This window comes from Aythya fuligula, chromosome 1, assembly GCF_009819795.1.
Source record: "Aythya fuligula isolate bAytFul2 chromosome 1, bAytFul2.pri, whole genome shotgun sequence".
Taxonomy (NCBI): domain Eukaryota; kingdom Metazoa; phylum Chordata; class Aves; order Anseriformes; family Anatidae; genus Aythya; species Aythya fuligula.
The window spans coordinates 267,651-280,976 of record NC_045559.1 but is presented as its reverse complement, the minus strand read 5'-3'; the positions used below and the strand labels follow the sequence as shown (position 1 = coordinate 280,976).

The following is a 13,326-nucleotide window of genomic DNA, read 5'->3' as shown; positions in this document are numbered from 1 at the left end:
TTATAGATGTTACAAGAATCACATGTCTAATCACAGGACTGGATGACTGCTTTGCTCCACTTAGAAATCTGAATTAAAATATAACGAGGAAACGGACTAATAAAAAGAAAATCGCAACCGAGATGGCATCTCTGATTGAGTTTACAGCATGACCTTACTGGAAGATGTGTTTGTACAACCAAAGCAGTGAACTGTGTCAGCAGATGGGACAAACAGACAGGAGCAGGGTCACCTTGCACCATTTCACTGCCAAAAGACAGCAGGTTTGGAACTGTGTGCTTGAACAGCAAAGCAGCAACCAGAGGACCCGTGTAATTTTGTTACAGGCACGAGGAGCAGCAGTATTTACAACCGTAGCTGTCCAGAGCTTCATATTACTACAGTTTTCAGTTTCTTATTCTTCACCAATGGAGAGGTAATAATTAAATCAAGTGAGCTGTTTTCCAGAATAAAGTTAGAGAAAGACATTGTTTCACCAGAGTTAAAATTTTGCAATGACCACAGAGAGAAAACTGTCTCAAAGCATACATACTTGGGAGGCACTCTGCTACTTCCCAGAGAAGTCTCCAGGACTCTGCCAATAGCCAGATCTGAGAAATAACAGAAATCTGATTACGGAAAGGAACAGGATATTACAAATTAAGATGTTTTGGTCACTTCAGACTTCAAAATGTTGCATCACGATCCAGGCACTCTTGTGCTTGGCAGCCTCTCACATACCTAGCCATTGCAGACAATACCTCCAGCACCAGAATGCCTGTGGGACTCCATGCTCATCCTGGCTGGCTCCAGGATCCCTGAGCTGAGCCTGCAGGCCAGCCCCAGAGCCTCTCAAGCAGCCCCAGCTCAGAGGGGGATGCAGGCCCTCGACAACAGGCAGACACCTGCCCACAGTCTGCGGGGCAGTCTCAGCTTCTTTTGGCACAGTGGCCCACCCCCAGCAGCACAGCTGAGCAATTCTGCCAGCATTTGAACCAACACCACACCAGGAACACAGCACAGGGCTGATCAGAGTTTAACAGCTTGAACTGAAATCAGACCCAGGTGGCTCCTGGGAGCCACTCTGTGCCCACTTGCCACCACAGTCATCAGTGGTAGCCCCAGGCACCATGACACACACAGCAGTGCCAAACTAACAGCAACTTCATCCTGGCTTTAATGTCTTTGTTTCAGTAAGATTTCGGCTACAATAAGGGTATCTCTCTTTGCAAAAATATAGCTGTTAAAACCTGTGTTTGCCATGTGACAGCTTATGCTAAATCCATACTTACAAGTATTTAGAAAACTGTATTGATTAAATGGCCCTTCCTCCAATAGTCATGAATTCAAGCATGCTTTATCTGAATCATTTGAAACCAGAAGCAAAACATACTTGGCTTTGTAAATCAACTCAAAAACTATAAATATGTCACAGCCATATCCCGTGCTGGGCACATTATAACCACTTTTCAAAGAAGCAAATGCTGGTATTTACATTCTTCGATGTTGTTTTTTTCAGCTTATGGTGCATAGAAAAGCTTTCCTATCAGATTGTTTTTCATTTCAATTTAGCTAGAAACATAGATACTTTCTTTATAATTTGGACTGATTCACTCAAAGCCGAAAGGAGATTTGAGAGCTGAGAGAGTAAGGAAGCTTGCTTTCCTCCCCCAGTTTATGAATATAATCCTGTCAGGAAAGGAATGAGATCTCATTATTCTAAGAACCTGAGGATTTGGGGCCAGGTTTTCAAAAGTATTAAGGTGACTAGACATGAAGAGAGAGAGCAAATGTCAGACTCCCACAGAAATCAAGGGGAGCTAAGCAGATGCCTAAATCACTTAGGCAATTTTGAAATCTCACCAGATACGTACTTATTTTCTGTCACTTAAATACCTTTGAGAATTTGTAATGAGAAACACTAATACAAACCAAATCTCCCTTTGTTTAAAAGATCAGTCAGCTTTAAATACAAAAGATATGTACTGATAAATTTACTTTTCTTCTTCTGTGTCCAGTACGTTACAGGAACATTTATTAAAGTGATAAAGACACTATTTAAAATGTTATTCCACTTTAATTTTAATTGAATTTCAGCTTCTGCCCAAACACAGTTGGATACAAATCAAAATAATAATATAAAAAAAAAATCAGAATCCAGTAAAGGCATCACATCCAATTCCCTATACAAAAAATTAAAACGTAAACGTATTTCTATAAAGATATCTAACTGCTTAAATAAACACTCATAGTGTATCTTCCCACGAGCAAAAGTACCATATTTAGTGTGAAGATCATGGTGATTTTCAAATCAGTGTGCTTGAATGGCTATACTAAGAGGCATGAAGGAAACCTTCCTTGGAGAGAAAAAAAGTAAGACACTACAAGAACTTATGCAAATAAAATTAAACCAGCATATGGCTGCCTCTCGCTGATTTCGTGGGCACTTTGTGCCTATTTCTATTTCACAGAATCACAGAATTTTAGGGATTGGAAGGGACCTTGAAAGATCATCTAGTCCAATCCCCCTGCTGGAGCAGGAACACCTAGATCAGGTCACACAGGAACGCATCCAGGCAGGTTTTGAATTTCTCCAGAGAAGGAGATTCCACAGCCTCTGGGAAGCCTGTTCCAGCATTCCCCCACCCTCACTGTGGTTGGACTAGACCTTGGAGGTCTCTTCCAACCTAGATGATTCTGTGATTCATATTTAAGTGGAACCTCCTATCTTCTGGCTTGTACCCGTTGCCCCTTGTCTTATCATCAGATGTCCAATTGATTTCCCAATGTCTCGGTGCAGGCCAACAGCAGGTGAGGGCAGGGGTTGGACACAAGGTGCTGAGACAGGTCGGACCCTCCCATTCCAGCACTGGGGCCATTGTGGTCTCTAACAAAACTCTGCAGTGCAGCTGAGCTCACCGCCTCCGGCATCTCCTGCAGGCTGTCCATGAACCCTGCCCCAATCCTGGAAAAGGAGGAGCCCAGTTAGAGGAGACAAGAGCCAAACCTGGCTCTGCCCTAATCCCACCATTGGGAAGCCACTGGGGCTTCTGCTCAAACCTCTGCCACCTCTCCCTTGTACTTCAGCTCGATTTCCACATCATTACCCAAAACACCCTATGTCAGTAGATGACTGTTGAGCAAGTCTGAGGCGTGTTCACAGAAGTAAGCCTGAGGTTAAGATCAGGAAAGTTCCTGGGGAAGGGACACAGTCCCAGTCATCCTGCTGGGACATTGTGTTCAGCCCATTTTCCCTCATTAGCACAAAACCACAAGAAAAATCAACACCCTCCAGAAAATAAAAGCTCATTGAGAAGAAGCTGGTGCAAGGGAACAAGTCTTTCTCTCTTGAATTGAAATGAAAGAAAATAAATGAGATATTCTTCTTGCAGAGAAATTATTCTAACTGTCACTCACTATTCAGCCCAGGCTGGGCGCACAGGAAGCCAAGTGCTCAGCCGCACCACAAGAGTGGAGAGACAAAACATCCCCTTAACGCCAAGTGCATGCTGATGTTTCCAGCAATTTTAGTATCAAAAAAAAAGCCTAATCTTTCCTTAGGGCCTGGTTTGCTACAAACAGCAGATAAAATTAAGACAAACCATCCACAAATCAGAGTGTGGCAGATGACATGGGGTCACAGTCACCAGAAGAAGCTGGTCCTCCCTTGCACCAGCCATTTTACAAGTTCTCACTGAGGCAATCAGACAGCAGCAAGTAGACATCATTGATTCCCTCAGAAACATCAGATAATCAATTTCACTGCACACAACAAGAATCTTTAAACATCATCTCCGAGGTTGGCTCAGTGCTTCTCCAAACCCTTTTGAAGCACTCCCAGCATGAGTGGGACCAACAGCCTGCAGAGGGATGCTCTGGCCCAAGGTCCAAGCTGTGGCAGGGGCAAGCACTCAGCAGAGGACTGAGGGCAGTACCTGCTGTCCCACAGGACACACACCTCCACGAGGGATGCTGCAGGTGTGCTGCTCCGAGTGCTGCTGAGGCAGCATGGGCTCCAGCCTGCACCAGGCGATACTCAGCTAATGCAACCAGACAGGCAGAAGGCACAGTGCACATGGTACCCGAGTAGTTAGTGCTGATTTACAGTACCTGCACAGATGCTTGTCTATTCATGGCAAGTCCTTTCACTGTCCAGCATTTACTGCTGACATTAACGAGTTCCTTTGGCTCTCTAATTGGATTTTCAGGGGTATGACAACATTTTAAATAGGAGCACAAACTGGCCAGCACCGTGGTACCTCAATGGAAGCTCCCAGGCTAGTATGCACATGGCTGCTCTGCCACCAGCAACCAAAATGCTGGCAGCCCATCTTCTCCTGGAGAATACCACACAGGACAATACACTGATACTCCCTAAAAAGGGCTTAAAGAAGGCAGCTGTGCATGCCACACCAGCAAACTTGGTCACTCCTATACCAAACGCCAGCGGCCCAGCTCTGCCTGAAGTCCTTCACAGCCTGCCCCGGCTGCCTGCCCCCATGCCTCCTCCCAGCATCACCACGGCCATGGTGGTTGCTCCAATCTCCCAGGTTCATGTAGGGCTAAGACATCCCCCACAGCCCACTGCTCCCTGGAGCTGTGCCACCATCCCCTCCACATCACTACGGCCCTGCTTATGCACCAGAACCTAGAGAAAAGCTGGTGGCAGTCACCTGTGGCTGCTGCAGGTGTTGGCTGCCAAGCTGATGCTCTCTCACTGCTCCTTCACCCAGCTGCCTGCACAGACCCTGTCCCATCCCCATGCCTGGGCTGGCTGTCTTCTCTAATTGTACAATTTGCAGCACATGAAGATCACTGCCTACAGCTAATGCTTCCTATCTACACTGATGTCAGTCATCTACAACAGTAATGGCGGACACACTGCTAATAATTGCTTTAAATGTGTCACTTCTTTCCCATTCAAGGTGGTAATACCCCATGTCTTTTGGTAACACCATGTCCTTTGTGGACATTTTGGTAAATGCCAAGATTTTTCTGCACAGATTTTTAATTTGTAAACATGTTGGGATTGCTCTTATATCACATGCATTTTTGTCCTCCCATTCCAAATTGTCTACTGCAATTCAGTGAAGAAAAAAATCTATTAGAAGTGTCACTGCCTTCAGATCCCAAAAAGTATGAGAGATTGAATGAAGCTGACTGACTGATTTTACCAAGAATAAGTTGCCTGGCATGCAAAAGGAGTTTTTTTGTTTTGCTTTGGTTTTGTTTGTTTGTTTGTTTGTTTGTTTGTTTTTTAAGTGGCAGTTAAGATTCATACATCAAGAGCATTTAAAGTTTCAGGTAGGATATCCTGCTACCTACATGTACAATGAGACTCTAAACCCTGAATGTCTTGGTACTTTACTCTCATTTGGATGAGCCTGTTAGCCACAGGTCTCAAGATTTCACATATACCACAGCTTGAGGCACAGTCCTACCATCCCATTAGACCTAAAGCTAATTCTTCACAGCACTTTACATTACTGCATTTCAGAGAAAACAAAACAAAACAAACAAACAAACAAGTCCCACCAGTAATTCACTACCCAAAAGATTAGACGTCATTACAAATAATATGGAAACAATTCCATCCTCATGCCTCAAGACACATGCATGGTCTGCACCATTCCACAAAGGGATTGGCGCTATGCATCTCTCTCGCCCTCTCCCAGCTATCAGTGCCGAGCTGTGCCATGCAGTTAGTCACGCTGCTGCCGTTGGCTGTCAGCACCGTCATTGCCCCTTTGAGCAGCTGGCACAAGCATGTCTCCTGCTCACCCACCGCCTGCACCGAAGCCCTACAGGAGCAGCCCCAGGGCAGTACCAGGGCTCCTCTGCCATCCCCATGAGCATCATGGCCCACGGTGCCCGTGGGCTCCTGGAAAATGCCAGCCAAGGGAAATATGCATCAGCATCCTCTTGATGGAGATAAAAGGGGAGCACAGATGCAAGATTTCATTTGGATGCCGTACTTTAGTGGCAAAGAACAGCTTAAAAAACATAGAAACAACATGAAGGAGTTTTGTTATTTTAAGCAGACCTTAAAGCAGAGAGATTACGTGAATATTTAATAAAGCTTATTTATGGCTACTATACAGTCTTAGGGGATGTCCTCAGATGCTGCCGTTTGGGTCTCCCTGTCACAGGCATCTGCAGCCCTCCCTCTAGGAAACGCAGTCTCCCACTGGCAAAGCTCAGAAGTGATTCATGTTTCCTGGCGCCAGGGAGATGCTGAGAGCTTTCCAGATTTGCTGCCTGGATATTCTTATGCCACTAGACAGAAACGTCATGACTTTAATCTTTGTGAGTCAAATTCAAACTCTAGTAGCATTTTGTTTCTCATTTCTGCAGCTCTGCTAAAGGAAGACAGAGGACCTGTTTCTTCCCATGAGGAAGATTTTAACCTTTACAGTAGGTCAAGTACTTTGGGAGAAAGTTTTGTTCCCTCTGTGTTAAGCCTGTAGCTCCACCCCACTCAGCTCTTGCTGCTGTACATGTTAACTGAAAACTTACAACCCTCTTGCAGAACACGTGTGAGCAGGAGCAAGGCACCAGCCTGCAGACCTGCAGCAGGAGCAGCACACAGCAGCCCTATGCAAAGGGGCTGAGCAGGCTGCTGGGAAGGCTGAGGAAGAAGCAGAGAGCTCGGGCACACAGCCAGCACTGCTGAAACCTGGTCACCTCCTCTGTGTTTCCTGGAACAGCTGCCTTTCAGAGAAAAGCAGCTAAGCACCACAGCTGACAGTCTGGCAACCGTGCACATCAAGTCAGAGGGCAAAACAAAAATAGCCAGGAAGCCAGCCATACCGCACCGTGGAGCTGTAGCTCTGTACAGCCACAAGGGACACAGCAGGGAGCCCTGGGGATCTCACCCTGTCCTACACCCTCCTTAAACAAGAACTCTAAAGCCTCCTCGCACTTTCCTTCATGCACAGGCCACACCCAGGATCTCCTCCGTGGCATCGCTCCCTGCCCTGAGCCCCACTTCTCTCTGAACTCTCCAGAAAACAGGCCAAGTTCGAGGGTCACTGAGGGTATCCCCACACCACACAACTATGCAAATGCTGCCAAGCACATTAGAGCCACTGGGCTGCCTCAGGGCCAGCTGTGCTGCTGGAGCCCACCTCGCTCCTCCTGCCTGTAGTTTCCTATCTGCCACTGGTCCTGGCCTCCAGGGAAACAACACAGTCCCCACAGGCTACGGACAGTCTCAAGGTACAATTAGTAATGGCAAGAGAAGTCCTTTGATTGTCCCAGACCTCTCCACAGTTACTGTTTTAGCTTCTTAGACAAGAAATGTCATCATGGAACCATTGCACTTTCTGGTAAAGTGCAATGCAACAGAACATCCAGCTGCCGTGTGCTCAGGGCCCAGTGACCATCAGCATCCCTGACTCTGCAGCACCCACAGGTGGTACTGGGTTGGGTGTCTCTGTCCACAGAGCCTGGAGGGCTGGGGGGGGTGGGGAGGAGGGAGGGGGCACCTTCCCTCCCAGAAAACACCTATGCGTGCAAAAAGCATCATCCTTACTGCACTCACTATCCTTCAAACATCTGGAAGACCAAATCAATTCCTGCACTGCTAATTTTTACACATTCCTTGATCACTGTCCACAACCCCTGGACGCAGTAGACCAAGAATGCTCTCCACACAAGGATTGAACCATGCATGGGTTAAAGCCAAGGACAAGGCAATGGCCTGCATGCAATGCGAAGGCGTGCAGCAGCCTCTGGCAGGGGGAGGGAAAGGCGTACTCCTCAATGAACACAATTGTGCTCTCCAGGCATTTAGTCACTTACCCAGGCCAGCAAACAAAGTTTCTCTTGAACTGGCCTATTGTGTGTACCTCTGCCTTACCACCCTGTGGAAAGCTGGCCCCAAGATCTCCAGCAGAGATGAGTCCAACTAGATACCCATCCACAAGCACACGTACACAGTGCATGGACCTCCCTATGCAGGCACCCCACCACAGTTTAGTGGAGTCCTTCAGCTTGCACCCCCATCTAAATCACCCCAGGCTTTGGCAAGCACCAGTATGCTTACACAAGTGACTTGTGTTCTGGCAAGCAAGGAAGGCTGAAACATCTCAAGACCTGGTACTCTCTCTGTAACAGACCACAGCTCATTGGGACAGACCATTGGTGCTGAACATGCTACCAGGGCTTTGAGCTCACAGGCTAGACTCCAGCCTTACCTTTGTATGGAGTTTGGCAAACTGCTTGTCATCCAGCAAAGCCTGGGTGTACACGCGCCTTTTGTACCGGAACTGCAAGAGGGGAGAATGTCAGATATGAAATGAACAAAACACACTCAGCATCAAATTGCACACTGTTATATTCTCTGCTAGACTTGGTGTAGCCAGACAATCAGTAGTGATTTCTCATGCATAGAATCATAGATTATCCCACGTTGGAAGGGATGCACAGGAATCATCATGTCCAACTCATACACACTTACACTCTTAAGGACCAACATCAAGCTTGATATGGTTACCCCAGGTCCTTAAGAAACCTCACTAGAAATGTATCTATGCAGTGATGATTTCAGTGACAACCACTTTTTAACCATTGATTAGTTAGCCAGTAGCACTTATTCTACTGATGTTTAATAGTGCTAATTGGGAATTTGAATACCATGTAGAACAAAACCAGATATTCCCAAGTGGCTGTTACCTTTGTACAGTTATCTTTATCAAGCAAAATTATAGTTTCCTTAAAGAGTAAAATTGGCTTTGACTAGATCTTTCTTCAATGCATGAATTGTATTTTGAGTTTTTGAATTGCTATGAACTTAATCTGTCACCAACATTTCATTATTTCAGCTGGAACTGACATCAAATTATCTTTGGACTGAAGTTACTTATTTTTCAATGCTGGCAATATATCAGCACATTTTCAATCTTCTGCAGTTGGCCTTGTATTCCAAATTTTATCACAAACTTGTACTACTGGGCAGATGTTTCTTCACACAGCTTTTTATAAATTCTGTGAAAAACTCTCACCCACTGATATACAAATGTTGGTCACTTGAAGACGTTACCAGTGTTGGGGCTCCTTTGCAGATCTCAACACTATCATGCAAGCACCCTTTGGTGGCTCCTCTTCACCCCTGGCATCACGTCCCAGGGTCTGCAAATGAGCTCTGCTCCCAGCTGCCAGCTCTGCATCCTGGGCAGCACACTGGCCTGATCTGGGCAGCTTTAGGCTTCTTGCCCACCGCTGCTGTCCTAGCCTTCAACCCTGGGGAAGCTCCTGAGCACACCTGGTCCCAGCTGCTGTGCACTACAGGGTAGGGCAACAGCAAGGCATGTCTGAGAGAGGGAAGGCAGGCTGTGTTGGCTTTGATGTCATGACAGCACACAACTGCGACCCTGGGGCAAAGCAAAAACTTCAACTGAGAAGAGTTAAGTTGTGCAACCCATCGTCAGCCACTCAAAACTACATGGCAGAAGTGGACAGCTAACCCTAAGCTACTTGCACCCCAACAGTTCTGCTCTGATAGCTCATCCGTGGACTGGACTTGTGCAAGGAGGACATGCAGACACATAAATTTCAAAATCTCTTTCAAAGCTACAAGGTGCATGAACTGATTGTGTGATGGCTAATAATGGCTGAAACACAAGTGTTGTTTGGCATACAAATGAAATAGCTACCTCGTTATGAATGACATAGTAAGCATCTGACATTAGATGACAACCAGTAGGATAATATGGGATATGGTCAATACTATCAAACACACGAGGGTAACTGGATCTCAGCAGATGGACAGGCAGAAACCTGCCCGCTGCTTGAGCACCAACATGCTGTGTTGCAGCTCCTGTTTTATCCCAATAAAGGAATCTGGAGTACCAACAGCTCTCCATGGCAGAGGACTGAGCCAGCATCCCACCTCTCCAGGGAAATACTGCAGATACCTGCTTTTTAACTCTGTAATTTTTCTGTTGCTGTGTACAAACCCTCATTTATTTGATTACATTCATATGCAGCCTTGAGGGCTAATTTATCTTTTGGGCTCAAGAAACCTCATTGGTATCAACATAGGATTTATTTCTTGTAAATGGATTCAGGATTTTTGGTTTTCCAGCAAGTATTCTTAAGTGCTCGGCTACCATTCTTATCAAGTTATGAAGAATTGAAATGACACATAACAAATATCCGTGTCAAGTCTGCATTTAGATATGTGCACTAAGACATTAAGTATGGACATTATGCTAAATTATACAGAAACGAAGCATTAAAGCCTATGTAAAGAACATTAAGGAATTTACTACCTCATAGGTTTATTTGCAAGCATTCTTAATGTTGTTCCAAATGTTTTTGTCTATATTAAACGTTAGTTGACTAAGAAATTGTGCAGTACTTTCTTTCCAAATTAGTCAGGATTAGTTATAATAACAGCATTCACGCTTGCATTTATAAGAGTTCATGCAGCTTAAGTGTGTAATGCTTTCTAAGTAGATTCTGTGGGTAAAATATAGCACAAGATCCCTAAAACTAGAGGACCACATGCAGGTAACCAAAGTCCCATTACAGTCAGCGGGGAGCCAATGGAGCCTAAGAAATGCTCCAGGTCACCCTTAGAACAAATACCTTCATGTGTTCACTTGAATCCCAGCCAAGGGCAAAATCTATACTAAATGTCAGTACAGCGTAACTCAGTTAATTTCTGTTCCACTTAATTTTCTGGAACAGAAAATAGTATAGCATGAAACTTAGCATTTATCCTCCATGCTTATCACGTAGATGAGGTCCACACAGGAACTGTCATTTACTGTCAAAGCACATAGCTGCCCTCCAGCCTCTAGGTCAACTGTAAATTAAATTAAATTAAATTAATAAATAAATATTAAAATAAAGTAAAAAATGTCAAACAGCTTCTTCAGCCTCACATTCAAAGACCTCCCTATGCTTTTCCTTCTGTACCAATAGTTTTCCTTCTGTAACTTCAATCTTCCATGACAGTTAGGTGCCAGTGGAAAAAAAAGAAATTTTGATCAACAGGGTCAATAAACAGGGAAGCCGTTTCACAGGACTGTGGCAGATGTTATGGAGCTCTCTACCAGACAGAGCCATGAGCAACTAAAACTAAAACTCAGAGGCGTTTGCCTCAGCTTTCCCTCAATGAATTCTCTGTGAGTAAACACACACCCACAGAAATTTCTGTGCTTTCACTCCTGATGGCAAATGGGGAAAAAAAGGGGAGGGGGGGCTTAATTTTTGTGGTGCCTCTGGGGAGACTAGAGTGGAAGGGATCATAGGGATCATATGAGTCCTATATACTTATGCATATATATATGTGTGTGCATATATATCTATATCTGTATATAGATACACACATATATATTTGGAAAAAAAAAAAAAGGAAAAAAAAAGGACAGCTACCTCCAGGTAGGGGACAGGAGTGTCTGGATTCAGGGGGTACTCCCGCAGTAGACGCTCCTCATCCAGGAACTTCCCAGCCCTGCCGTTGAAGGCTGGCTGGAAGAGCCCATAGTTGAGAACATCCTTCAGGCTGTGGTTGAGAGTGCACAGAATGCGCTGCTTGGAGACCCACACAGGAACATCTGGATTCAACCGCAGACACTTCTGTGGAGAGACAGAGGGCAATTAGAGCTGAGCATCCCTAAGGTTCTGTAGTCCACCACCACACCCAGGAGCAGTCACACTAAGAGTGAGGAGAAGGATGAGATTGGAAAGACACAATCTTTTCCATGTCAGTTGGTTGGAGGAGGGGAGGAAAAGAGGGGGAAAAAAGTTGCAAATTAGAGAAGAATGAGATTTAGCAGATCCCCCCCCAACCTATTTTGTGTGGTTCAGGGCAGACTGGTATTTTACAAAATCCTATAAAATGAGATGTGCCAAAGAGTATTTTATGGCCTAACAACAGTATTATAGCAATATTTTAATTAAATATCCCTCTGACAGTGTGTAAGGAGTCTACTGAATTCTCCACGAGGAATTTCACACGTGTGTAAAAAAAGGAGCAGTGCATGCCAGCACTGCAACCCCTTCCAGGAAGGCAAGGCATCCAGTGAAGTCTTCTGTCAACTCTGTCTTCATGCATTCGAAGTCCTATTTTTCCTTTCCACCCTCTAACACGCAGTGAATTTCCCTGGTCCTGTAAGCAGCTTCCCCTGCTCAGGACCTGAGAAATCAAGTGTTCGCAGTCCATCACCTTCAAGCTATGTCTTCTGCAGCTGTCGTGCACCCTGGCTGTCTTGGCTGCAGAACCACAGGCCCTTCACAATGTCTGCTCTCACAGCCAGGAGCAGGAAGGAAGGAAGATGCTGTGCTGGCAGCACCAGAGGTCAGGCTTACAACAGCCAGTCCCCATCAGTGGTCTCAGCTTCCCCTCCCAGGTCACAGTTTTTGCTCTTTGGCCCTTGATGTCTCCTCATTCCGGTTACTTTGGTTTTCCTCCTTCTTTGCTCTTCCACCCCATCCACACTTTCTGGGCAAGGAGAAGAAAGTCTCTGGTCTTGTTTCAGTGTTTTGTTTCAAAACCACTGCCTGTCAGTTCCATGTAGAGCTCCTGATTTCTGTGCTGGAAGGCAAAGTGAGCAACTGCTTTGAAAAATTAAACAGCTTTGCCTAAAGAAAAGCAAATGGGCGGTAGGCAGCAGAGCACCAGTGCTGCACTGCACAGTGCCAGGCCTGATCACCACCCAGAAGTCACCAAGCAACACGACAACTGAGCTGATGTTACAGTTCATTTTTCTCAGGCAAGGATAACTTGCACTTGGCAGCATGCCATGTACTGCAAACAGAGGTCAGAGTTATCTATTTCATTGCTGACCACAGTAGCAAGTGAGCATACTTATCAACACGTGCTTGTCCTAAAGCAGGCACTGAGGAGAGGCAGACACTTGGTGGTCTGAGACATCAAGAGTTCAAAACCTGTGACATGTCAGCTCTGTTGTGCTTCAGCAGAACATGTATCGTTCTTTCAGGGACCCCTAAATAGAAAATCACCATCTACATGTATACCTTCCGACATGCTTACTTAGTCTCTAGGATTTTTCCTCATTGTCAAATTATGCTTTTTGGTACAAAAATATGTGGCTAATGGGAAAAAACTATTGACAGATATGCACATATGTACAAGCACAAGTGCTGGTTGAAGGCACATCCCTATACAAAAATCAGTGAATCTTATATCAAACTTTACACTGCAAAAACATACTCTGGAGAATATTGTTTCCTGTTTAGGAGAGAAAACAGCTTCCGTTCTGCAGTGTGTTTCATTAACCAGTGTCAGAAATTGGAAAGAAAAAAATACGTACTTCCACTGTTAGGTCAAAATGCTTCATTGCCGTTTGTGGCAATTACTCTACTTAAAGTGTA

The 13,326-nt window shown here is 45.2% G+C and overlaps 1 protein-coding gene across 1 annotated transcript in view; it reads right to left on the bottom strand.

The window, feature by feature from the left end:
• The window catches only part of SHANK3 (SH3 and multiple ankyrin repeat domains 3), a 346,038-nt gene that overhangs the window by 298,232 nt on the left and 34,480 nt on the right, over positions 1-13,326 (bottom strand). The window contains exons 2-3 of the mRNA XM_032196507.1: positions 11,365-11,568; positions 8,178-8,249 (exon numbers count right to left, since the gene is read on the bottom strand). Of these exons, the coding sequence (XP_032052398.1) occupies positions 8,178-8,249; positions 11,365-11,568 (276 nt within the window). The remainder of the gene's footprint in view (positions 1-8,177; positions 8,250-11,364; positions 11,569-13,326) is intronic.